General features: G+C 35.7%; 5 protein-coding genes across 6 annotated transcripts; 2 read left to right on the forward strand and 3 right to left on the reverse strand.

The window, feature by feature from the left end:
- The first annotated feature begins 736 nt into the window (after positions 1-736).
- Positions 737-6282, forward strand: LOC145047126 (histidine kinase 2-like). Its single transcript, XM_078995365.1, has 11 exons — positions 737-1592; positions 1688-2230; positions 2305-2580; positions 2667-3049; positions 3129-3315; positions 3425-3706; positions 3942-4040; positions 4132-4769; positions 4877-5344; positions 5437-5882; positions 6043-6282. The coding sequence occupies exons 1-10, from the start codon at positions 1230-1232 to the stop codon at positions 5657-5659; spliced, it is 3462 nt and encodes a 1153-aa protein (XP_078851491.1). The 5' UTR covers positions 737-1229; the 3' UTR covers positions 5660-5882; positions 6043-6282.
- On the reverse strand, positions 6209-7659 carry LOC145047127 (F-box protein At3g07870-like). Its single transcript, XM_078995366.1, has one exon. The coding sequence runs from the start codon at positions 7544-7546 to the stop codon at positions 6296-6298; it is 1251 nt and encodes a 416-aa protein (XP_078851492.1). The 5' UTR covers positions 7547-7659; the 3' UTR covers positions 6209-6295.
- Positions 7660-8701: 1042 nt separating this feature from the next.
- LOC145047128 (major pollen allergen Ole e 10-like) lies at positions 8702-10513 on the forward strand. The gene is made up of 3 exons (XM_078995367.1): positions 8702-8914; positions 9276-9527; positions 10342-10513. The coding sequence occupies exons 1-3, from the start codon at positions 8845-8847 to the stop codon at positions 10374-10376; spliced, it is 357 nt and encodes a 118-aa protein (XP_078851493.1). The 5' UTR covers positions 8702-8844; the 3' UTR covers positions 10377-10513.
- A 90-nt stretch (positions 10514-10603) lies between these two features.
- On the reverse strand, positions 10604-11856 carry LOC145047129 (uncharacterized). The gene is made up of 5 exons (XM_078995368.1): positions 11645-11856; positions 11455-11525; positions 11271-11351; positions 11024-11067; positions 10604-10877 (listed from the first exon to the last, which is right to left on the reverse strand). The coding sequence occupies exons 1-5, from the start codon at positions 11682-11684 to the stop codon at positions 10778-10780; spliced, it is 336 nt and encodes a 111-aa protein (XP_078851494.1). The 5' UTR covers positions 11685-11856; the 3' UTR covers positions 10604-10777.
- A 10246-nt stretch (positions 11857-22102) lies between these two features.
- On the reverse strand, positions 22103-24998 carry LOC145047130 (uncharacterized). 2 transcript variants are annotated; one of them, XM_078995370.1, is made up of 3 exons: positions 24812-24998; positions 24626-24733; positions 22103-24116 (listed from the first exon to the last, which is right to left on the reverse strand). In XM_078995370.1, the coding sequence occupies exon 3, from the start codon at positions 24086-24088 to the stop codon at positions 22334-22336; it is 1755 nt and encodes a 584-aa protein (XP_078851496.1). In that variant the 5' UTR covers positions 24089-24116; positions 24626-24733; positions 24812-24998; the 3' UTR covers positions 22103-22333. The 2 variants fall into 2 exon arrangements, with proteins under 2 accessions (XP_078851496.1, XP_078851495.1); XM_078995369.1 differs by having other exon boundaries at positions 24626-24998.
- Between the last annotated feature and the right edge of the window lie 2887 nt (positions 24999-27885).

Here is a 27885-nt window from a genome sequence, read left to right on the forward strand (position 1 = left end):
AACGATTTTTATTCTTATTTTTATTGTGAATGATTTTATACTATCTCAATCAATAAAATATTAGAAAACTTATACATAGAGAGAAGTAGAGAGTCTGAAATGAAGTCATTTCCATCGATATTTTCATCATTTGAAGTCATTTTCATCGATAAGTAGAAAGTCTTAAATGATATTCCGAGATCTAATGGGTACCAGAAGGACCACTTAATATGTATCGAATGCCCAAGTCCAACCAATATTGACTCCAAAATGATCCATTTTCGAAAAATTGAACACGGTAAAAAAAAAAAAAAAAAAAAAAAAAAAAAAAAAAAAAAAAACTATCTTTGATTATTTGTTTATATTAACTTTAAATATGATGTTTTGTTAATATTCTGTTTTTATATTTAATATTTCTAAGTTGATTTGGATCGCTAATAAACAATAAAATTAAACCAATTATTATTATTTATATGAATAAAAGATATAATATGTAACGATCGTGTTGGTTTGAATCACCAAAGAGTTGCATAGTCACTACAGATTTTTATCAAATAATTTATCAATTAAATTAAATATATACTATTTTTACTACTTTTAAGAACAATCTGTATTGAAAGCATTGTTTCTTAAAAAATAAATATAAAAATAGACAGTATTATTAATATTCATTTAAGTTATCCTCCCACAAGATGATGAGATAATCATATGTCCCCAGCCACAACCAAACAAGCATTTGTAGAGATAGAAATAGAAAGAGAAAGAGAAAGAGAGATTAAAAAGCAAAGGCGCCTCTTTTCCCCCCTATCTTTTAATCATGGCCCCCTTCTCTCTCCCTAAGTAAAAAAAAAAGGCTTGTTCTTGATGTCTCTTTATGCTCCCCTCAGGTTTTGGTGAGGCAGGCATACCTCATATTTGGAAATTTACATAAACCCTCTTGTTCTCTTCTCCTCATTTCTTGTCTTTTTCTTGATGATGCCTTCCAGTTTTGCCCAATTCTACTTCTGGGTTTCAAACAAAGGCTTTTGATTTCCCATGATTCCCTTTACCTTTTCCTTTTCTTCCACCAAAAAAAGACGTGATTTTGATTGGTTTTCGCAGCTTCAACACTGACTACATGATTAGGAAAGAGATGGAATCATGTGTTCTTGTAATTATCTCACTGTAGCCGCGAATCTTTGTTTCTTGATGTATTGTGAGCTGGGTTTGCTGATTGATCCATCTGTACCTCATAAAGATTCTGTTTTTTGATGATATTTTCTACTGTTGTTGAGTTTTCAAAGCTTTTTCTCAACTGGGTGTTTCTTACAATGTCTTTGAATTCCAAGATTTCTGGGTTAAATGGTAGATTGATGACCAGTTCAAAGACGAGGAAGGCTAAAGAGACTTCGAGAGGATCTCATAGCGGCTTGAAAAGGAAAAGATTGCTCCTTTTTGTGTGGGTTTTTCTTATTGTCGCTGGGTTTGGTTTATTTTTATTCAGTGGCGTTTTAAGGAAGAAGGCGGATGTAACAGGAACATGTGAAGATAAATCATTACTCTTGGTTGAACAATTTAACGTCAGCAAAGACCTTCTTCATGAGCTTGCTTCCTCATTCTTTGAATCAGATCAGGTTTTCCCTGTTATATCTTATTTCTTTTACTTCATCTTTCTACTGTTCGATTTATACATTTCAATTATGTTCTAATTTTCGTGGGCATCTTTCAGATAACCACCTTGAAATGTATCAAGCAAATGGGATACGAAACGTCAACAAAAAATGAAATCACATGCGCTCTCACAGCGCCAAATCCTGCAGAAAATGTCGAATTGTGGGGTCAATGCCCTGTTGACCATGGCGACAATCCTATGATGCTTGAAAAACGTACAATCGAGCATTACAACAGTATTATGAAGTTCACCCTGTTGGCCATTTTCGTAATCGCACTTTGTTGTGTAATTTTGTGGAAGAATCGTAAAGGGAAACTTAAGAAGAAAGAGCAAGCATTGACCTCGTCAAAGGGTGCAGGAAAATGGATGAAGAAGCTTCTCGTTCTATTTGTATTAACTGGAATTATTGTATCGATTTGGTTGTTTTGGTACTTAAATGAAGGTACACGCATTAGAAGAAAAGAAACCCTAGAAAACATGTGTGATGAACGTGCAAGAATGTTACAAGATCAATTCAATGTGAGCATGAACCATGTTCACGCTCTTGCTATTCTTGTTTCCACTTTCTATCATGGGAAAGAACCTCCTGCTATTGATCAGGTAATTTTACTTTGACATCTTGGATTTTGTCAACACTCTTTCTAAATTAAGAGACTTTTTATTGTATTTTACAGAAAACTTTTGGGGAATATACTGAAAGAACATCTTTCGAGAGGCCATTAACTAGTGGAGTCGCATATGCTCTTAGAGTGCCTCATTCTGAAAGGGAGAAATTTGAGAAAGAACATGGATGGACTATAAAGAAGATGGAAACTGAAGATCAAACGTTAGCACAAGATTGTGACCCTGAGAACTTGGATCCTTCACCTGTTCAAGACGAATATGCCCCTGTTATATTATCTCAAGAAACCGTTTCTCATATTGTGTCCATTGATATGATGTCTGGAAAGGTATTATCTTCATCAAGGTTAAAAGGGTCTTTGTAGTTTCTTCCTTCTTGGCTGATTTTCATTTTTTTTTCTTCAATGCGCTTTAGGAAGACCGTGAAAACATTTTACGAGCAAGGGCATCTGGAAAGGGAGTATTGACATCTCCATTTAAGCTATTGAAATCAAACCACTTAGGTGTTGTGCTTACTTTCGCTGTCTATAATGCTCATCTTCATCAAGATGCTACACCAGAACAGCGAATTAGATCCACTGTGGGATACCTCGGTGCATCTTATGATGTGCCATCTCTAGTTGAAAAGCTTCTACACCAGCTAGCAAGCAAACAAACCATTGTTGTCAATGTTTATGACACAACAAATGTTTCAGCAGCCATTAACATGTTTGGTCCTAATGAAACTGATACAGGGTTGCTCCACATCAGCAGTCTTGATTTTGGTGATCCTGCTAGGAAGCATGAAATGCGTTGCAGGTGATATTGAAAAACGATTGGACTTTTAGCGATTGATCCACTTGAATTTACGTTAATTGGATTCCGTTTTTTTGAACAGGTTTAAACAGAGGCCTTCTGTACCAATGACAGCAATAATAGCGTCGATTGGAGTGCTTACAATCACGTTTCTTCTTGGGCATATCTTCTATGCAGCTATAAACCGAATTGCAACAGTGGAGAGTGATTTTCGGGAGATGATGGAGCTCAGAAATCGTGCTGAAGCTGCAGATGTGGCAAAATCTCAGGTTCATCAACGAATTACAACATTCACATAATCACATCGCTAGGGTTTTAACTTTTAACTTTCCATATCTGCTTTTTCCCCTTCATAATCATGAATAATATCTCTTGTAGTTTCTTGCAACGGTTTCACATGAGATTAGGACCCCAATGAATGGCGTTCTAGGGATGTTGCAGATGCTAATGGACACAAATCTGGACGCGAAGCAATTGGATTTTGCACAAACCGCTCATGCTAGCGGGAAAGATTTGATAAAATTGATTAACGAAGTTCTTGATCAAGCAAAAATTGAATCTGGAAGGCTCGAACTTGAAGCTGTCCCTTTTGATTTGCGCGCCATTCTTGATAACATTTTATCTGTATTTTCAACCAAATCTCAAGAAAAGGGGATCGAGGTACACACCAAATTTCCTATTCTCCATTATATATTACTAGGGTTTATGTCATAACTTAAATGGCCATTAAAGTTTTACCCACCATTCAACTTTCAAAACCCTGAATCGTCAAAAGGATAAATTGGTCAAAAGGGTAAAACTTTTATGGTCATACGTAACATAAGCCCTTATTACTATGTTTGTATGATGCTTATGTTCTAACAAAATCATTAATTCTGTTCTTTTGGGTGAGAAGTTGGCTGTATATGTTTCTAATCAGCTTCCCAACATGGTTGTTGGAGATCCTACTCGATTCAGACAAATAATCACAAATCTTGTTGCGAATTCACTTAAAGTTAGCATCTTTTCTCATCTTTATTACATTTAATTCAACACAAGCCACTCTCCATATCACGTTCTCTAAATTACCATTTTGCCCTTTGCAGTTCACACACGATAGAGGACACATATTCGTGTCAGTCCATCTAGCAGACGAATTGACAAATGAATCGAATACAAAAGACGAAATCTTGGCATCTCTTCATGGGTCGATAGAAAGATGCGACACTTTAAGTGGGCTTACTGTGGTTGATAGGACAAAAAGTTGGGAAAAATTCTTGAAATTAAGTGGTGAAGATTCGATAAATGAACCTGAAAAGATTAAAATATTAGTGACTGTTGAAGATACGGGTGTGGGAATCCCTGTAGATGCACAAAACCGTATTTTCATGCCTTTTATGCAGGCTGATAGTTCAACATCAAGAACTTATGGTGGAACTGGAATTGGATTGAGTATTAGTAAACGATTGGTGGGATTAATGAATGGTGAGATTGGATTTGTTAGTGAACCGGGTATTGGAAGTACTTTTTCATTTACAGTTTTCATGAAAAAAGAAGCATCTTCTCTTGATACTGGATTACATCAATATCATCCAGTCATTTCAGAGTTCAATGGACTAAAAGCATTGGTGATTGATTGGAAGAATATAAGAGCACAAGTCACTCGATACCATCTTCAAAGAATGGGAATATTTGTTGAAATTGCATCTAGTTTTGATTCTGCACAATCTTATCTATCCGAAAGGTAAATTATCTTGCTCAAGACTTTGAATTTGGATAGTTACGTAGTTAGGGATTCTTTTTGACTTAATAATCTTAATGGGTTAAGCACTTAATCATTTTTTTTTGTAGTGATTCTGGTTTTGCGATGATTCTTGTTGATCAAGAAGTATGTGAAAAGGAGAATGGTCTTGTATTCCTTCGTGGCGTTAAAAGAAGCACGAAATTGTTTCTATTGGCTAATAATGTAAACCCTAGAATAAACAATGAGATGAAATCGGCTAATTTGGTGGCAACTGTTGTGGAAAAGCCACTAAGATTAAGTGTCTTAGTTTCTTGCTTTCAAGAAACGTTTAATGTAGGAAACAAAAGAGTTGTAGCAAGAAGAAAACCGTTGACTTTAGGGAGTTTGTTACGTGATAAAAGAATCTTGGTTGTTGATGATAATGTTGTTAATAGAAGAGTGGCAGAAGGTGCTTTAAAAAAGTATGGAGCTATTGTTACTTGTGTAGATAGTGGGAAGGCTGCTAAACAGAAGCTTAAACCACCTCATGATTTTCACGCATGTTTCATGGATCTTCAAATGCCCGAAATGGACGGGTAAAAATTAACAAACTCTTTATCTTTTTTTTTTGTAATCGTATACTCAAATGTCTAAAATACCCTTTAATTACAATGTTTCTTTATAATAGGTTTGAAGCTACCAGGCAGATTCGCAGCATGGAGAGCAAGTTTAATGAAGGAATAAAATCTGGTGAAGCTTATTGGCATACTCCTATTTTAGCAATGACTGCTGACGTCATCCAGGCTAGTGATGAAGAATGCATGAAATGTGGAATGGATGGTTATGTAGCAAAGCCATTTGAGGAAGAACAGCTCTATTCAGCTGCAGCTAGCTTTTTTGAGTCTGGTTGATTGTCTTTAAATCTGAATGGTTTAGTGGGTCCCACTTCCACTCATTGATGTATGTTAACCCTGGTTAACATCCTAACCATGGTCCAGTTCCACCATAGTGGGTTGCACCAGGCTGACCTCTAACCTTGGTTAAGAACTTAACAGTCTGGTTAGATGGCAAAACCAGCAGCATTGCAATTGAAGCTTGCATCATATTATTATATAAGTCGCTGTTCTTGCCATGGTAACACTTCCAAGATCATTGATTTTTGAAAAAAGTTTCTTACTTTCTTTATCTAATCATTCTTTTTGTTTATGGGTATAAACAATCTTGGATCAGTTTTTATTTAGAACATGTTATGATAATTTGAGGTTTAAAAGCTCTTTTTCTTTAAAATTTTCAGTTGATTGTGAGCGTGGCATATGCATACGAGAGACTTCATTCACCTGCTGACAGAAGACTCGGGAAATCTAACTTTCTGGTGTATAAAAAGTTAAAACCCGATATGGGTTGTTTGTAAAATGTTTGTAACGAACCATATGTAGTAATAATGATAATGATAATAATAATAATAATAAAGAAAACTCTTTATTTGTTGTATACATAATTACATAAATGTTTGTTATTTTAAGCAAGTTTCAAATGATTTATATATATCAATTATGGATTGGTGTATGAGTCCAATTAAGGCTACCTACATGTACAATTGTTTGAAACAACTTAGGCATCCCATGAAACACGACATCTTTAAACTCCTTCCATTTTGGATCATACTTCACCAAACTCCCACCTCTATACTCCATCAAAATCTCACCATTCTTCAACACACACAAAACCCTAACCATTTTCTCATGCATTGCTTTACGCCATATCCCATAATCATGACTATGACTCGGGAATTTCGCAAGATACGCCCCATGGATATCAAATTGCTTCACCCACGACTCTTTCACATCGTATTCCTTCATCACCCAAATCTCCAACTTCCCGTATCCACACGACACTGCCGCCGCCAGACACCCTTCGATCACCGCCAGGTGGTAGTTGCTCCGGTTGACAGGCTTCGAGACGAGCTTGAACTGCTCGTCTTTCAGGTCGAACGAAACAATCGTTCGACCTGGAAGCCCACCTAGGCGGCCCGGGCGGCTCACAAAATGGAGCCGCCCGTTAACCGCTACCACTTCTTTAGCTTGCCTGTCTAGCTGATAAGGTACTTTCCCTAAGCATCTCCACGTGTTGGAATCCGGTTGGCCAATGGTCAAGACGTGAACCTCGGATTTAGGGTAACTCCTGTTGTTTCGAGTTAACTTACGTGGGGTTCTGTAGTATACGATCCTAACAACCTTGTACTCGTTTGTAAGAGGGTGAAACCCGAATCCGAATACTACTTCTTGGTCTTGAAACTGTTTGGATTTTGGTAGCTCGATGTGGTTTCTGGTGAACGGGTTGAACACGTAGACCGGGTCGCCATAAAGTGAATCGGACAAACACAATAAGCCATTGCAAGAGCCCACGACGTTGAATTCCGGCATGGAACGACAAAAGGGAGTGGATATCTTACGTACAATCTTATCACCACCGTGGTCACCATTGTAGCCGACAAAATAGAGCTGGTTACGGATCGGATAATCGCAGTGGAACACCAGGATGGGGTCTGATTTCGCCGCCGTGGGGTGGTGGAGGCGCGGCAGTTCAGGATCGTGAGACAAGGCGTGGCATGACCGGCTTACGAACCGGAATTGCATCAGTGAGGATATCGGCAACCTGGTAAGAACATCGAGAAGCAAATCTCTTGGTAAAATCTCGAACCCAGAAGGGTGGTTCTTGATCAAGATCCCCGTCTTCTCTTCTTCATCAACAAGCTTCGGTTTCTTGTTTCTGGGTTCATCTTGAAAACTCGAACCCATGCACCCGAAACAAAGAAATGAGAGAAGATGAAGAGGGAGAGGGAGATTCAAGAAACTGGAGGAAATAAGCAGAAGATGAGAAGAAAGATGCTTTTGGAATACTGAGAGACGGAAACCACAATGAAAATAATATAGCTGTAGGTGGTTGAATTTTGATGGTAACAACGCTTTACATACTTGTACGTTGTGGCATATAATATAAAAATTTCACCATTTTCGTATAGTTTGTATACAACTTAACTTAATGGGGTCCATCCTTGAATAATAATTTGTAAGCATCTGTGGCAAAAGTCCACCTTTTCTCCATCAAAAACGGGTGTTGAGACAAAAATTTCAGGCCAAGAAGATAATGACCATTTTATCTTTATTTATATATTATATATATAAAGAAATATAAATATAAATATATAAAAAGAAAGAGAGATGAAAGTGGGTTAGTAACAATACGACTTTTGATCTGCCTTTTGTTTCAAAAGTTTTCTACTTTTGACTTTAAGGGTCAAACATGCTAATTTCAATTTTAAAAGAGAAATGTAAATATTTTTGTATTATTAAGAAAAAATGATTAATTATGTTAAAGATATGCAAAATTATAAATACATACACTATTAAACTATTAATGTCATATTTATAATATGGTAAATAACAATAACATAAAGCTATGATAACATAAATTTGACATTTAAAATCAAAAGAAAACACCAAAGTGGAATTTAGTCTTAGAAAATCTTGAATTACGCGACTATAATGATTTCCACTTTCCAGGACTCCAGATTGGCACAAAATCAAGATCCGTTAGGATGGTGTAAACGTGATCGGATTCGCTAACAAAGCAACAATATGAAGAGGACTCCATATATATATATATATATATATATATATATATATATATATATATATATATATATATATATATATATATATATATATATATATATATATATATATATATATATATATATATATATATATAGTGATTTGTACTTTATGCATTAAAAGTTATACTATATATCAACCCAATTTCATATACGTACTTTTTTGAAAATAAGATTTACAGTTTACTGATTAAAACGATTGGTGCAGATTCAAAGTTCATGACACCAATGTGAAACCTTCCCATGTGGGATATGTAACACATTGTAGTCGAATTGGGACACCTTCCACATGATCCAACACAAACAACAGCCATATTTGGATCTTGATCTGTAAAAGCTCACTTCCTTGTCATATATATAAACCCCATCTGTTTCTTCCCATTTCCCTTCTCTCTCTCTCTCTACCATTTTCTCTCTCTAAAAATGTCACCTTTTGTTCTGAAGATGTTGCTTCCATTGATGCTTCTTGTGGTTATGCTTCCACAAAGATCTAGTAAGTAATCTAATTGATCACTTGTCAATCTTGATACATTTCTTGATTTTTTTTGGTTTTATATACATAAATTGATAAATATACATGTACATATATAAACATATAATAATAAATTATTAACATCAATCTCAAAACTGCCATTTTCAGTTTCTTATTCCATCTTCCACAATACCCATGTGCATTTCAATCCAGTGTCATGCTATCCCTACATACATATATACATTTTTTTATATATACACATCACTGACCCCACTGAACCATATCCATAGTTTTATTGTATAAACAATTAAAGAGTTTGCATTTTACTAATGAAACTTTGTTTTTATGTGTATGTTGCATTTTGGGTAATGAAAATGTATAGAAGGAGATTTTGAGCAATGGTGCATATCAGATAGTCAAGCAACAGATGCAGAATTACAGGCAGCATTGGATTACACATGTGGGGAAGGTGGTGCAGATTGTAGCAAGATTCAAGAAAACCAATCTTGTTATTTACCAAACACACTAAAAGATCATGCTTCATTTGCATTCAATGCTTATTATCAAAAATTTAAACATAATGGAGCTTCTTGCTACTTTCATAGTGCTGCAATGACAACCGAAAAAGATCCCAGTAAGCATTTCTTCATGATTCTTATATATAATTTAGGGTTATGGTTATTTCTGGATTAAAAAAATGTATATTTTAATAAGTTTTGAGTATAAGGTACAAAAAAGGGTAAAAATTGCATATTTTGATCGGTAAATGGTTGATTGATAGTTGCTGATTGAGTCAGACTTGGTCTTTAACCGGACCAGTAAAACACATATCACAGACTATAGGACCGAGTCTGACCAACTAAATGACTAATTGTAGACCTGTGTTATCAAACAGTCCGAATCTAATTGAATGAGACACAAAGACATAACTAATTGTAGACCTGTGTTATCAAACAGTCTGAATCTGATCGAATGAGACACAAAAACATATCAAAGAGTCCCTAACTTGAACTAAGGAGCTAGGATGTACAATTAAAACAATAGTGACTATGTGTGGATTCAAAGTTGATTACTCATATATTATATCAAACATTAGGGTTTCAACTTTTAACCCTTTGCTAACCCATGTGATTAAGGAAAGAAAAAGTATTTGTAGGTGTTAAGGATTTTAAGTTTAGTTTAATCTTCCTTTTTTTTGTGGAATTGTGTATCAATTTAAAAAAGGTTACACATGTTCTTTTATAGCAACCTAATCTTTAAACCATATTCTAATTCCATTTTCCTTTTCTTTTCCTCCATCCTTTTTGGCTTTCTTTTTTATCTTTTAAAGCATGAAAACATTCTTTTTTATCTTTTAAAGCATGAAAACAGATCCCTTGAATTCACATGCATGCTTTTGTCTTTACAAGCTGTGTTAATAATTAGTTTTCATTGAATTATTCCCACAGGTTATGGTTCATGCCACTATGATTACACTCCTTGATGCAATGGGTAACAAATTATAAAAAGACACATCACAAATTATAAGAAGACAGATCACAAACGAATGTTTACTTTCACTTTCTTGATTCATTTGTCTTGAAAAGAATCCTTTTTAATATATATATATATATATATATATATATATATATATATATATATATATATATATATATATATATATATATATATATATGTGTGTGTGTGTGTGTGTGTGTGTTGGAATGTTACTGGTTCTTCAGCATACTTTTACAAATTGCTAAGGCATGGGATCATAAAAGCAACATAGTTTTTTAGTCGAAAATACATGTAAAAAAACATCCCTTTAATACCCCCATTGAAATCTATATGGGGATTATTTCTAGCTTGATTCAACTTCAGGGTCTCAGGGGTAGGAAGGTAATTCTAGAACAGCAAGCTTGCCCAGGCAGCAATAAATGCAAATCCACCAAATGGGGCTAATCGAGCATATGTTCTGTCTTCAAGAAACGCCACCATATAACACCTGCAAAGATTAAAATCTAATCAATTATATCACATTCCAACACTTCAAAAATGAATAACTGTTCTACCAATATAGGCTTATCGTGTTTACCAATTATCAACTGTTTTCATAGTTATATGTAATGAATTTAGATAATGACAACTTACGTCCCTGAGAAGGCAACAATTCCAGTAGTCAAAAGCCCTCCAAACTACAACGCACAAGAACAAAAGAAAGAATGGATTTAGATTCTGAAACAGATGAGAATTGATTACTTTCAGCAAAAGTGATTATGATTCTAATTATCATCAAGATAAATGTAAAACAGATGACAATAGATAATCACTTTCAAAACAGCGCACATCTAAACATGTTATAAACAGAAAGAAGCAAGAAGTAGAAGAGAGAACTTACTATATTGGGGTTTTTAGTTATAGGAGCACCAATCAATGCAGCTGTATGAGCTAAATGGTAAAGAGATGCTGTGTTCCAAACCTGTGGTTTTCCACAATCATACAATAAAATAGTTAGAATCAATCTAGATTTTCCTTCTTTCCTTTCAGATCATACAAACTAAACGATCAATCGAAGCAAAAACCTCTTTGTAAGAAGGGTTGTTTGGTTTGAAGCCATGGGCACCATAGGTGCCTAATCCAAGAGCTGCCATTCCTGTTTTTTCAGAAAAAATCAAAATTGCGATTTCGATAAGCACCAATTCGACCAAGATTCAATTAGATCATGGATTTTGAACAAGGGTTTCGGTTTGACGCGAACACCAACAAACTTACCGGAGACTGCAGCAACTTTGTGCCAAATAAGAGGATTCATTGTTCTTCGCTCTTGCGCATACACAAACTAGGGTTAGAACCAAACAAAATCAAATAAATTTATGATATTTTGAGCGGTTTCTGCTTTCAAGAGTCAACACACTGCCACTGCCCACCAACCAACTGATTCGTAAGGCGAGGAGGCACTCAACGTCTGAGTTTTTGATAAAATTGTGTGTGTGTTTTTTTTTTTTTTTTTTTTTTTTTACAGAATAGTTTCAAAAATATTTATTAAATAGTTTAAAGAAATATATATACAAACTACAAAGCAATAGTTGAGGGGAAAAGTTTTATAGTGGTCGGAAAAAATAAATTTTGGGAATGAATTTTTTATTTAGTTTATATTTAATTATTTTTTTTATATTATTAATTATAAAATTTATTAAATATGTTTAAATATTATATTGTCATTTGGCTCATAGCAATAATAATTTTTAATACATTTAACAAGTGTGATTGTCAATGGTATAAAAAATTATCAAAATATAATTTATTACCCTTCTAAATCATTTTTTTATTTTGTTTGTATTTAATTAATTTTTTATTTTATTAATTATAAAATTTGTAAATATTTTCAATTATTATATTGTCATTTGGCTCGTAGCAATAATAATATTTAATACATTCAACAATCTTATAAAAAATTATCAAAATATAATTTATTAACCTTCTAAATCATTTTTTTAATTTTATTTAAAACATTTGAAATCCTTTGTATTAAATCTATAATATATTAACCCCACGGCTCACGTCCTTTTGTTAGATTTGTGATTCTCAAGTTGGAAATTTCTTATGCAATCGTAAGTAATCAAGTTCTTGGTGATTGTATCGAGTGAATGCTCAGGTGGGGTGCACCGGAGCCGGTAAGGGTTTGATGTATCACATAAGTTCATGGTTTGATCGTCTTTGCTCGTCAAAGGAATGGTTGGTAATGACATAGCAAGGAATCAAGGGTTGTTAAGATTTTGGGTTCAACATATGGTTCGGTTTTAGGTTAAGTTCGCGGTTGGTGTGTTTCGAGGATCATTCTCCATGGTACTGGTAATGCCGTAGTTAGGGATTGGGGGTAGATTCAAATGGATATTCATCAGTTTTAGGGAAATTTCCGTGAGAAGGTATCATGGGTAGCCATTTTCGAGCAAGCTTTTTGATGGGAACTCGTGTTGGGAATCGTGAATGGGTCTGTGTAAGGTCTGTATCCTGAGTGGAGGGGGGTTAAGAAATTTGTATATCAAAAGCATCAATTGGAGGATTCAGAGTCTAGCTTATGTGTCTGCGCTCTAGGGTGGCTCCATCTTGTCAATGAAGGTCAAGTGATGAGGTTTCGGGCCCTTAGCAACGGTGTAACGGCCCGACAGTCGAGAAAGATTGTATTTTGTATCTCTTGTGTGTTTATGGAATTGTACAGAATATAAGAGATACAAAATACAGTCTTCCTCGATTTCAATTCTCCGAACCACGAGTGTTGCAGGAAGTGATTTGTACACAATAATTTTTTGTCATACACAACAATTTATGTATTATAGAGTTGTACAGTACAACATTTTAAAACACCAACTGTTTTGTATGAAGAAAAATTGTTGTGTACAAATTATCTCCCGTATAAACCGTTTAATTATGAGATATGTAAGAAACCGACTAATGTTATATTTTCTTAACCTAGTCTTGATAAATTAAATTAAAAAAATTTCAATTACATTCCATTATTTGTGGAAGTTTTGAAATCTAGGAATAATCAGATTACACACCCAAATAACAAAAATATCAAGATACTATTATTAATGTAATGTAAAAATTATAATCCACACATATAAAAAATATTTGAGTAACATCAGCGAGTGTAGTCACAACCTATACTAATGATATGTTTAACTGAATGCAAGCTAGCTTTTCTTTTTGGAATTTTCATCTGGATCATAAAGAGATTAATTATCATCGTATAACGAGTGAGATGACAAACGAGCAACAATTTGCGCCGTTAAGCCTTTTATATGGTAAAACTAATTCTTCTGTTTTGTTTTTGTTCTTAAACAACATAACTCACTGTTTTAACTGAAAGTCACAAAAAATATCTAGCAGTGACTACCATTTTCTAATTAGGTCTTTTACAAGTAATAAATGCTTCCATATAATTTGAAAAAAAAAATGATATATTACACTTTCATGTACCTTTTTGTATAATTGTAACATTCAATTTCAGGTACTCGTCATTTTAAGTTTAAAAATCCTAAAAGTTTGCATTTTAGTCTATATGCATGGTGTACGTGGGAGCTACACATAACTCTCTTTTTTTGGATATGGACTATGGCTAGTACGTTAGGCGTACATGGAGGTACATTGGACGTACTCATGAAAACTTTAAACCCTAATTATGGGGTTTTAACCCTATTTAAACACCTTATGACCCCTTATATCCTCTTCATTCTCAACCTCCTTTCACCCCAAAGTTGATATTCGAAACTCTAGCCCCCTTTAGCAAAGTTTGAGACTTTTGAGTGATTTTATGGGTTTTTTAATGCTTTTGGAAGAAGAAGAAGTCTACCATTGAAGCTTGAAGAAGCTCAAGCTCTTAGATCCAGAACTTCCATCATCCTTCAAGTTTGTGGAGGTATAAAACTTGTACATTTATGCTCATTTTTCTAGATCAAGATTTGGACCATGTTATGTTGTGTTTTTGGTCCCAAGATTTGGACTTTTGAGACTTGGGTTGTTCTAAATCGTTTTGAGACATTTATGATCATTTTGAGCTTATATATTCATAAAGTTGGGGGCTTGGACACCCCAATTGTCACACCCCCAAACCATGATGCCGGAAACGTCCGAGGGTGGATGACTTTCATGTATTGTATTATAACATAATGCATAATAATGACCAAAGCAAACACAATCATCATAAATATAATTGAAAAAGTTACATTGTTGTAAGAATTACGTGTTTCAAAATCAATTACAATATGATGATAAAAAAATTTGTCTGGCGCCTTAGCGTCCCATCCTCAAAAGCTTGTTTTTACCTGTTTTAGTGATTTCCTGATAATACAAGTGGCTTGAAAAAGTGTCAACGATTAAGTTTGTTAGTTTATAAGAGTTTGTATGAAGAGTTGTAAGCATTTCCTTATAAAATGATAGTATTCATTCCGGAAAATCTAATATTTTCCTTAAGAATGAGTAAATGATAGTATTCGTTCCAGAAAATCCAATATTTTCCTTAAAAATGAGTTGTAGTCTTAGAACCCTAAGACCGAAATGTACAAGTATTTTCCATACTTCAAATAGTAATATGCAATTTTAATTTATAAAAACCGTTTGAATGAATGTTTCCCCATAAACTAAATGTATCGTTGTTTCCCTATGTGAGTTATTATAACCGTGCTAATGAGATAGATGGTATGTCGCGACGTTCTTCAGGCATCAGAATGTTATGACATTTATCACTCAAGACCTGCCGGTCTAACTGTAGCTAACAGTTAGGGTGCGGGATTGTCAGTCCCGTATATATATCTACACACATGTATCACACTCTCTTACGGAAGACTCTAGTTATTATCACTGATAGGTACGATGAAGATTTTGACTCGCAAAATTGATTCAACGACTTTACATATTTTTGTAATGAGCACCTTTGTATGTGTATTATCACTTTTCCATGATAATAAAATAATATAAAATAATTATATATGTATTTTATATAATTATACACTTTGCTCAACATATTACAAAAATATTAAAGATTCATAAATTATACTTATATAGTTTATTATAGTATTTGGTTTTCGTACCCATATATATATATATATATATATATATATATATATATATATACACACACACACACACGCGGGTTAATACACTTAGATATTCATAAATAACAAGTAGTTTTCATCTAGCACAAATGAGTGGGTCATCAGTATAAAAATGTCTATTTTTCTAGTTTTTGACTTTTAACGTCACAAACAACAAATACTGAAAATATAGTTACGTAAAACTTATTTTTACATTTTTGTGACTTTTAGGTCAAGTTAACTTTATATGTTTTAAATAACATATTTTTGGTCAAACCCTGCAAAATGGTTCCATAACCTAGTCATGACATTTTTTGCTAGAAAACCCATGTTTACATAAAATGATAGATTTTTGGAGTTTTCTTTTTGTAAAAATAAAACCTTGGTATTTTGACTAGTTCAAGATATGTAACCAAAATAACATATTTTGGTTTAGATCTCACAAAAATGGTTAACTAGGTTATAACCATTTTTGCTAGATTATCCATATTGTGTTTATAAAAACCCTAGTTTTTTGTGGTTTTGAATTTTATGGCTGTTTCATGAGAACATCTAGCATGTTTATGCTTGTTTTTCATATTTTTGTATTTTAAACAAACTTGTGCATATAAAAGTTCATAAAGCTTGATAATAACATCATTTCACGTGTTTAACACTTTTACACAAGAAGTAAGAAAACATGCATAACAACTTGTATATTAACACAAGTTTACTTGTGTTTTATTTGTATTCTCCCTAATAAATTTGGAAATCTAGAAAATGGAGGGGTATAAACTCACATTTGGAGTGGTTTTCTTGATGAATGGAAGGTTTTGGATGGAAGTTTCAAGCAAAAAACACTTGAAGAACACTTTAAAGATTTGAAGATCTTATGAATAGTAACACATGAAATGGGTGTAAATGGAAATGAAACTAGTATAAGAGTGTCTAGAATCATAAGGAGATGAATAAAGTACTTACCAAAACTTCAAGAACACTTGGAAGAACTTAGGGTTTGAAGATTGAAGCTTAACTTGGAGAGGAGGAACGAAAGATGATGAAGATGGTGGATGAAGAAAGAATATCGGCGTAATTAAGAGGAGAGAGGGAGAAGAGGGGTGGGGGTTGGTAGGGTATGCATGCATGGGTAAGAGTGGGGGATGGGACTTGTTGGGGAGAAGGGACCATGTTATCATTTTTGTGTTCCTTAACCCCCTAAAGTCAAACTAGCCCTTTTTATAAACAAAAAAGCTAGTCATTTTTATTAAATGTGGGTTTTTTTATAAAAATAATGTGTTTTTAGATAAAAATAAGGTATAAAGTATGTATAAATATTTAATTTGGATTATAAAAAAAGAATATAAATTATTATAACAAACATTATTATCAAAATAATAATACGTTATATGAAAATTGGGTTGAATTTCCAATTTCGTTTCGTTAAAAATTTATGTTTAGTCGAGTACAGACTTTGTCGTATTTGGTGACGAATTCACCAAAAGTTTGTATTTGTAGCCTTTGCTATGATTTTGTCCCGTAGTGTTAGGTTTATGAACTCCACTACATTTATGTTACGAATATTATTTATTCCCAAATAATATATATAGCTGAATTATCGAGTCGTTACGTTACTAACCCCAATTAGGGTTTATATTCGATAATTGGCAATCCAAAGAGATGCTTTGTATTATAATTGTAATTTGCACATTAGGAAACATAGCGCTTATCCTAAAATCTTAATACTAGTCATGTTGACTTGGTTGACTTTGTTTGACCCAAAGTTGACAGTTGTCACAGCACCCCCCCGTTAGAAGAAATTTCATCCTGAAATTAGCATTTGAGTAGTTTTTTACGAGTTAGGGAAAAGATGTTGGTATTTTTGTTTTATCTGGTCCTTGCGTTCCCAAGTAAATTCAGGCTCTCGCTTGGCGTTCCAACGGGCCTTCACTATGGTTATGCGGCTTTGTTATTTTACATTATGTCAAGTCCTCAAGAACGCACTCACCCTGTGATAACTACTTCATTTGGGTATACGACTTTGTTTTGTTCTCTTGACTTCCCTGTCCATAATTTCCACTGGTTCTTCGACGAAGTGGAGACTCTCGTTGATTTCGATCTCGTCAAGTGGAATGACGAGAGTCTCATCGGATAAGCATTTCTTCAAGTTGGACACATGAAAGGTGGGATGCACGTCACTGAGTTCCTACGGTAGTTGAAGTCTGTAAGCTACCGGGCCAATCCTACCAAGGATCACGAATGTCCTTATATACCTTGGATTCAGTTTCCCATGTTTTCCAAAATGTATCATTCCCTTCTAGGGTGAGACCTTCAATAGTACGTGGTCACCAACCTGGAATTCCAAGGGTCTTCGTCGTTTATCTGCATAACTCTTTTGTCGATCTCGGAATGCCTTAAGTCGTTCACGAATCTGAACGATCTTCTCCTTAGTTTCTCGAATGATCTCAGGGCTGGTGAGTGTGTAATTAGGCACTTGTCCCTTTGCTAGCTGCATGTCACCCACCTCGGCCCAGCACAGGGGTGATCTTCACTTCCGTCCATAGTGGGCTTCAAATGGAGCAACTTTGATGCTAGTGTGATAAATGTTGTTGTACGAAAACTCGATGAGTGGTAAGTGGATATCCCAGGCTCTACCGAAGTCTATCACATAAGCTCCCAACATATCTTCCAACGTTTGAATTGTTCTCTCACTCTACCCGTCGGTTTGTGGGTGGTAGGTTGTACTCATGTCCAGTCTAATTCCTAAAGACTTTTGTAGTGTTTTCCAAAATCGTGAGGTAAACCTGCTAACTCTGTCGTAGATAATAGATATTGGCACTCCATGTAACCGTATAATCTCCTTGATGTACGTCCTAGTTATTGGCACTACATTTGAAAATTATCTCATGAGGAGGGACCAAATGTGTAAAGCGTGCATAAGTTTGCATGGAGACAAGATTTAAACCCGATGCCCTTCAAAAACGTTGGATGGATGCGTCTCAAGAAACCCTAACCCTAATGAACTCCTCCAGCCTCCACCTTCCATACGTGACCTTTCAGCCGTCACCTCCCTCTTTCATCCTTCCGAATGGCCAAGGCCACCAAGGGAGCCGTCGTTGACCTTGATTCTTCCCCCCACGTTGAGATGGCTCTAGATCATTATGGAGTGGTGGTCTACGAGTGGCATTGTTCCATCGACCACCGATACCGGTCGACGCCTCGCCTCCATGGTGAACCATCGTCTTGCTCATTGCATTTCTCGTTGCCAGAGACGAACATGATATAAGTGGATGGACGTTCTTTCATGTCGTCGCTACTGCTGCACTCGGAAGGAACCGCAACGCCTTGTATCTTCTCCATCTCGTTCTATTACCATACCCTTGCCACCTCTGCTACTCCGAGCAGTTGCCGAGGGTTGCTGCCAATCGCCATGACCACCGCAGGCCGCTGTGAAGGAAGACAATGTCCGTGTCTCGCAAATCGGGTGTGTATATCGTTGTTGTATTGCATTTAGTGTGCGTGTTGCGTGACCGGAAAGCTAAAATAAAATCCATCACCATCACCGTGAGGTGGTGGCTAGCATCTCCGACCACCGCCTGCCACCACAAGGGTGGTTGTGTGTGTGTGTGTGTTTGTGTTATACTATGTGTGTATTCTTTTGATAATATCTTGTATGTACATTATTTGGACGGAAAACCCGAAGAAAACCCACCACCACCACCGTGAGGTGGTGGCTGCCACCTCCAACCACCACCTGCCACCACAAGGGTGGCTGGGTGTGTGTGTATGTGTTATTTGTGTGTGTGTGTTTATTTAGATATTCCGTTGTAATATTGTATTTTTACCGGAATAATTAAGGAAATTTGTCACCACCACCGTGAGGTGGTGGCCGCCGCCTGAGCCGCCATTGACCACCACTACCCGAGGTGGTAGTGGGTGGTGCCCAACTTTATTAATAATTAATTAACCTAAAAACCTAACCATTTGGTTAATTGGCAAACGATTGGGTTGGAAACCTAATTAGGGTTAATTTTGTATATGTTAATTTGGAATTGTCGGGACTTGCAAGTTTGGACCATTAGATTGGAATCATGAATTAATCCCAACAGCATTGTATGTTGACCTAGTAGAGTGAAGGACTTAATGGATTAAGTCCTTAATAGGTTGAGTAAGAAACACTTAACCCTAATCGTTATTTTATGTGAAAACCCTAATTTTGCTTGGGCTTTGAGTTGGGCCTTTATATTGGGCTTTGGTGATTGAGCTATCGATGGGTCATCCAAGAACAATCATATGGACTAGAATATTTGAATGAGCTTTAGGGTAAGACCCATGTGAGGGGTTTGGGCCCAATTTGGAAAATTATGCCATAGATGGGCCATAACTGGGCCTTAATGATTATGAAGTGTTGGACCATTGGAATGCCAAATGGTTGGACTGGAATAAATGGTTGGGCCTTAGGTAAGACCATGTAGAGGTTTGGTCCCAATTTGGAAAATTGGGTCATATGTTGGACTTTGGTTCATAGTTTGACTTTTGGGCCTTTGGATTGGGCCTTGGGCTTGAATATAGCTAAGTTAGGGGTAAAGTAGTCTTTTACCCCAAGCATGGACTTATGGTTACATGTTGGAACCCAATTATTAATTGGGTGTCATTTTGATGTTGACAGTTTGGGAATCTGTCAACCAGAAGCTAGAGTTTGTCCGCAAGACTTTAGCAGTGCGAGGTGAGTCTCCTCACCATACCAATGGGTCGAAGGCACCAAGGACAACCCATTTTATGATATATGGTACACTAGTTTATATAGTGTTATGTGGCATGTTAGCTGGTTATGTGTTAGGAGGTATGCTAGTTGTATATGTGTTATACTTGTATGGAAGACCATGGCAGAGCCCATGACACTTAGATGTAAGGCCATATGGAGAGCCCATGGCTTTCATATTAAAAACCATGGGGGAGCCCATGATACTTGGATGTAAGACCATGTAGAGGAGCCCATGACTTTTCAGGTCAAGACCATGGGGTAGCCCATGCCACTTGGATGTAAGACCATGTGGGGAGCCCATGACACTTAGGTGTAAGACCATGTGGGGAGCCCTTAACATCCTGGAGTAAGACCCTAGGGGGAGTCCACGACATCCTTATATGTTTACATGTTTGGTTTGTGTATGCCAGTTGATTATGTGACATGCGGTACATTAGTTGTTTATGACCATATATGATATGCTAGTTGTCTTTGTGATACTCGCATGGAAGACCCCGGGGGAGCCCATGGCAATTGGATATCAGACCATGTAGGGAGCCCATGACATTCCTTACATGTTCATATGCAAGGCTTATGTGATTGATATGGCTTATGTGGTTTATATAGTTGATATAGCTTATATAATTTATGTGATTATGTGGACTATGTGGGATATGCTCTGGGGAACTCACTAAGTTTCGTGCTTACAATTTTGATTATGGTTTCAGGTATCATCGATTTGGAAAGCAAGGACCCAGCTTGATCGCAGCGCATACACTTGTGTTTCCGCAATATATGATTTTGGGACGAACTCTAATGAATGTTTTTAATTAATCATGTTTTTGAAATGTCTGGATTTAAGAGATATATGTGCTTTGACTGTATTGAAAAATAAAAGTTTTACCCTTGATTTTTGGGTCGTTACATTTGCTAGATTATCCATATTGTGTTCATAAAATCACTAGTTTTTGCGGTTTTGAGTTTTATGGCTTTTTCATGAGAACATCTAGCATGTTTATGCTTGTTTTTCATAGTTTTGTATTTTAAACAAACTTTTGCATATAAAAGTTCATAAAGCTTGATAATAATATCATTTCATGTATTTAGCATTTTTACACAAGTAAGAAAACATGCATAACAACTTGTATATTAACACACTTTACTTGTGTTTTACTTGTATTCTCCCCCCTAAAACTTAGAAATCTCGAAAATGGAGGGATACGAACTCATATTTGGAATGGTTTTCTTGATGAATGGAAGATTGTGGATGGAAAGGTTCAAGCCAAAAACACTTGAAGAACACTTTGAAGATTTGAAGATCCTATGAATAGTAACACATGAAATGTGTTTAAATGGAAATGAAACTAGTATAGAGTGTGTAGAATCACAAGTAGATGAAGAAAATACTTACCAAAACTTCAAGAACACTTGGAAGAAGTTAGGGTTTGAAGATTGAAGCTTAACTTGGAGAGGAAGAACACGGGAAAAAACTAGTTTACGCATGCACCCCACATCATCTTACTCATATAAGACTATAGCCTAGAATCCTTTTTACCAATTGTGTAAGTTTCTAGTACAGATACCGTGGTTAATAAAATACAAATACCCATAATATTTACTATCGGAAAGTAAACCACAAAGTGATTACATCTATACTAATCACAATTACAAAATATAAAATACTTGTAAATGCATAAATGTAAATATTAAAAAATGGGGATGTATGGTGTGTTTCCTCAATAAGGGGCTTGTGGACTTTGTTAGAATTACTTTGGCATGTTGGATTAATGAGGTTTTTTAAAGTTAACTCAAACTATAGTACACGATTGTGAGTGGTAATATTCACAATATTTGAACCCTCTTAAATAAATGTAGAATGCATTTGGACCTTAACAACCAGGAAGAAAGACTAGAATATTCTTGTAGATGGTTGGGAAAGAGACTCCCAAAGTTGCATGTTAATTTTAAAAGGTTCTCATAGGAAAGTTTAAAGATGATACAAATTAAGCCCTCTAAAAACAAATGTGAGCTTGCACCTATATCTAAATTCTTTTACCAATTCTCCCTCATTGATCACTATATGTGTTTAGATCATCTGTACATTATCAATCGCACAACTTGTCAGAATAAATATCTTAACCACCCTCTTCAGCCACCTCCACCACCATTCACAGCCGCCGCGGTGGCGGCCGTTTCCTCCATCGCCGCCTGAAGCAGCTCTTCCGGTGTTGCGGCAGGGTCAAGATCCCAACACCCATCTGGCAAATTCAAACCTTCACCTTGTAACAAACAAGATGGAACCTGATGTGAAAACCGCAACATTTCTCTCTTTGAAATCCACCGAACCGAATTCTCATTAGGGTTCCGCCTGTACACCGTTTTGTACCCTTCTAACTTCACCAGATCCGCCACACAAACACCACGTTCGTCGGAATAATCACCAAGAACCACCACCATTTTGTACTGGTGCACCACCTCTTTTGGTGTTTTGCGGTTCCAATTTTCCGACCAGTTCCGGTACACCGCCCATATGTCGCCGGATTTCGGGTATATCCTAACACAACCACCTCTCCCAGCCTTCTCTCTCCCCAAAAGATGAGAAAAAATGTTGACTTGATCAACAACATCCGAATGAAAAACCCTAAAATTTCCACACGATTTCGTGAATCCAGATTCAATCCATTTACAACAACCAAATTCCGAATCCGTTTTTGAATTCAAATAACTGATATAAACCCTAAACGGTTTCACAGACAAAACCTGGCGAATCAAACAGTAAAGCCGAGGCATTCCATCTTCTTCATCATAAATCCCCCATATTTGCTTCGCTTTGAACACTTCCTCTGATCTATCCATATCAAAATCATGGAAATCCGGGTCGGGTACAACTATAGTTTTCTTCGTTAATTTCCCCTTCTTTTCAGCCTTTAAATCCAACTTCATCTCTTCTAATTTGACACGAATCACGGATCTTGCTTTATCAATCAATAACTTTCTGGCATCAAAACACGTGGCAGCAACCACCGCATCTGGTTCTGTAAATGAACCCATTTCACCATTCCCATCACCCACTTCATTCTTTCGTTTTTTCGGAGCTCTGCCAACCTTACCAATCGGGATTTCACCATTTCCGTTCACTTTTGCTCCGGCGACTTTTCCGTTAAGAACAGTGTTCACGGAATTGTAGGAGAACCCGTTAGGATCAGAAATAGCACAGGTGTTCCACTGAAACGAGACGTTGTTGGTGAACTCGGGCCCATATCCAGAATGAAAACCCAAACCCGACCCGTGTGTATGGCTTGCTACCCCGTTATCTACAGTATACGACCATGGGCAATACGTAACTGGAACAGCTCCCGTTTCAACGGCGACAAAAACCCCACGACAGTTCTTACATGATAATCTTTTGTTCACATACTTTCGAAGATATTCATACTGGACTCGACACGATGTGCACACAGTCCAAAACGTGTCAAGTCTGGGAGGTGCAACCATGGCTAATAAGTTCTTGTTTCTTCTCAGATCGTATATGTTTCTTTTTGTATTATCGGACAACACAGTCCATGCTTCTGAAACGAGCTTGAAGGCTTCATTGGCTCCAATGGTTTTGTTCTTATCTGGGTGTAAAAGGACAGCCATCTTTTTGTACTGTTTTTTCAGTGTGGATTTGTCTGCAGATGGGTTTAATCCAAGAACTGAATAAAGGTCGATTTCCCCGTTGATTTTGGTGTTGGAAGCTGCGTGTATTTCAAAAGTGGCCACCATTTGAGCGATGCCTTCAAGCTGGGGGTAAAAAGCTTGAGCTTTTAATGCAGACCATTTTGCACCTGCAAAGTCTTTCATGGCGAATAGCTTTTCTGCATTCTCTTTAGCTCTACGAGCTTCTTCTACATTTGGTTCCATCTCAATGGTTTAAAACTTGAACCAGATCCTGTAAAATTATAAACCAAATCCAAAATGTTAGTAATTTGAAAATCACATTCTGAGCATATGATAACAATTTAGACATTTGAGTCGTCCTCTATAGAACTTTAATTAGTGTAATTATACAAAATCCACAAATTGGAAGACCTTGTGATAACTCAAGCTTAAGTCAATAACTACTTAATCGCATGTTTGATCCACGACAGAAGTAGAATTTACAGATAACAGTAAGATTGATTACAAGTTCGCAACCGAATTTCAACAATTAAACACAATCACGAGTTAGAATGTTCAGAATCAGACAGCAAGATTCAATCTGGTAAGAAATTGTTGGTTAAACGAATAACCCAGTTCGTCTAAACAAGAACCCATGAAAATCCGACCTCAACCATTACCTTACACTGCGATCGCAGCTCAAGTGAGCTAAAAGATCAAACCTTTATACATTTAAAAACCCTAAATTTCAACCGTTTCACAATTAGCGGTAGAAAAACACGAAATTGAAGTAAAACTTACTTAGATCCGCATTCTGCAGCAATTGAACATCAACTAGATCTCAAATCAGCCGGTGGATTCCTTTTGGTTTGCTTCGGGTATCAGTTAATGGAGTAACTTTTTGTAAATCTTGAAAAATGGAAAGGGAAAAAAGATTAAATTTCCCCTTAAAGACTAACCAAACTGAGTATTGCTTGATATTTATACCAGGATGAAAGACTAGGATTTTGATAAACTTGAAACCAGAAAAGGGAAACACCGTGGGATTCCGGCCGCTGAAGACGGAGGAGGTGGAAGAAATTATGATAGCGGCAAATCGCCGACCAGATATATCGATATATATTTGTTTAACAAATAAAATATGATCATGTAATGATTGCGTAGTGAAAGTTCTAAGTGAAGCGTTAAGGTTTAATTTAGGTTAGACCTTTGTTACAGAGCAAAGATTTCCTAGTTCGGAACATTATACAATTTCTACTACATATTGTACAAGTATTTATAACAAGTTTAGACTGAAGTTGGAGATTTGAGGTCTGTGGAAAAGGAGTTGCTTTTTGTTCATGTGATAAAAGGGTAGCAAAGGGGCGCATATGTGCGTGGTGCGCACCCAGCGTGGGGTAGGGTGGTGGTGTTTGGTAGTGGGAAAAGTGAACCTGGTTTGGTCCCAATGAGGATCTAAGATTTAAAGGAACCTTTTTTGGAAGTTGAGGTTTCAATTTGTGCGTTTGTTAGATACTTTAAGAATGTTATATGCAAGTCTCTTTGGTCGAGTGGTGTATATATTGATTTAGTTGTTGTTTGTTTTTCTTAAGTTAAAATATCTGCAGTCTGTGGATTATATCTACAAGTTTCTGTAGTTGAAGAGGTGGATCAAACGTTTGCAGTCTATAATATGAAAACTGTTTTTTTTTAATGTATGCAGGCTGCTGAAATAAATTGAATTTTAAATAAAATGATTTTACAAACTTAAATGTTTTCAACACCAAAATTTTAATAATAATAATCATACAACACTCAAAATAAAATTCATGCAACTAAATTAGTAATACAATAAAAAAATGGTTTTACAATAACAATTCATATTAGAATCGAAATGCAATGTTTTTATAAAGACAAAAATTATTAATGGATTATATAATTCATATTATAATCAAAATGCAATGCTTTTATAAATACTTTAATATAACTCATTGTTTTGGTCTTAAACAATAAACATATTACATTTTTTTTAAAAATTCTAGTCGCACATCATAAAAGTAGAAACATGGTTTTAATGTTCTATTTTTTTCTTTTAATATTATTGAAAAAAATCAATAAACAGGTATATACATTAATAATTAAATAAACATAAAATAAAAAAGTTATAATCACTTATATTTTCAATATGATGGATAAGGAGGTGCCGAAAGAAAAAAAATGTGTATTTTTTTTTTATTTGTTTTGGTTTAGGTTTATTGGGCTTGTGAAGACCTTAGAAGACATTGGTTCATGTCTGTGTCAAGAAGACTTCGCGCAGACGTTTTTAGGTCTGCGCACTTTCAAAAAACAAACGGTTTGCAAGGGCATATGTCTGCGCGTGGTTTGCACGATGCAGACAGAAGTGGTCATGCAGATCTGCAGACAAACAAACAAACAATACCTTAGTAACAATAGATCGGGCATCATTAAGTATTTGGTATGTTTACATATGGGTAAAATTGTGTTTTTTTTTTTTACTTATTTACCCAACTAACTTGTTTCAATCATTCACAAATAACAAACATTACCGGCTAACATAGGTTTTGGCTGATGTGGCATCTATGTGACTTTTACGTTGTAATACTCATCACATACATGGCATTGTATGTATTTTTCATGGTTTACATTATAAGAATGGTGAGATACGTCGTATTAAATAAAACCCTAGATCGATCGATGACATCTTCTTCCTCATCTTTTTCTTCCATGCGACAAGACGAATTGCAATCGGACATCCATGTGATTGCGACTTGCCATATCGTGTGAAGACATCAAGAACTCCCTACAATCCTGGAAAATTTAGAGTTTGTCAAAACTCACTGGTAAATCATTTATTTTTTTTTTACTTCTTCTTCATCCTTCAATTTAACCTGTTTTTATAAATTTATTGAAGAATTGAAAAAGTCCAAGCTGTAAATTTTGGCAATGGTTGGATGAGGATGAAGGGAGGAAAGATGGAAGAATCCATTACATGATGAAACCAGCAGGAAGCTGCAATCTTACCTTGAAAATTTATACCTTGGAGAATGAAATCATCATATGAAGGATGAATATCGAACAAGAGAAGAACAACAATAAACAAGAACCGGACAAAGTCAACTAGAAATTCTTTACTCATAGACTTGCGTTGATTGTGCTGTTTGTAACGCTTGGTTTATTGTGCATTTTCAGTTTAGATCTTGTGGTGGTGTATTGCTTGCTTTTTGGTCCTTGGGGTTAGTACGCAGGGGGTACCATAAGGTACACTTAGCAAACTAACTGAGAAGCCAGTACACGGGGCATACCACATGGTATGCTTAGTGTACTAATTGGAAGTGGATCGTGCATTCATACCTTATACGTGGGGCGTACACCTATGTACGCGGGGGAGTATGAGGGGTTTAGTGAAACCCTGATTTTAGGTTAAATTAAAGGGTGTAGGTATAACAATTAATCCATATATTGGTGTTGTGTGTTCTACCTCCATTTCATCCAAACACACATTAATCTTCGTCAAGATCTCCCCAAGGTGCTCTTGGATCTCAATCTTGATATTATTTGGTCTTTTTTTTCTTTTGCTTTTGATTTATTTTGATTTTTCTATTGTCCCAGTGTCCCATGTTTTCTTTTGGTCATCTCCTCTTTTGAATTCCTACTGTTCTCCATGAAATTGATTTAATTTGTTTCAAATTAAGTCCCTACTGCTTCTTATAGATATTAATATGAAACTCATATCAAAATTTGCAAAAATTCTAATCTAATAAATAACTCATATTTGAAAAGGGTAGCTAGATAGTTATAAACTTACAGGGTCTCTTGTGTTTCCTATTAAGACCACATACTGCCACATATGATGTGATTCTCAAAATCTTTTAAGAAAAAATATAAAAAAGGAACTTCGCCTTATGGATTAAATGACCAATTAAGCTTCTATGTACTTAAATTACTATTGAGATTGTGATTGCTTAGCTTTTTGCACTTCTCAAAGTTAACAAGTTGAAACAGTTTGTAGAAGGATGTAAAGAGTGGTTTGTTACTTCACAGTAGAGAAGTAGAGGTATGTA

This window comes from Lactuca saligna, chromosome 5 (assembly GCF_052625555.1).
Source record: "Lactuca saligna cultivar CGN05327 chromosome 5, ASM5262555v1, whole genome shotgun sequence".
In the NCBI taxonomy this organism is placed as follows: domain Eukaryota; kingdom Viridiplantae; phylum Streptophyta; class Magnoliopsida; order Asterales; family Asteraceae; genus Lactuca; species Lactuca saligna.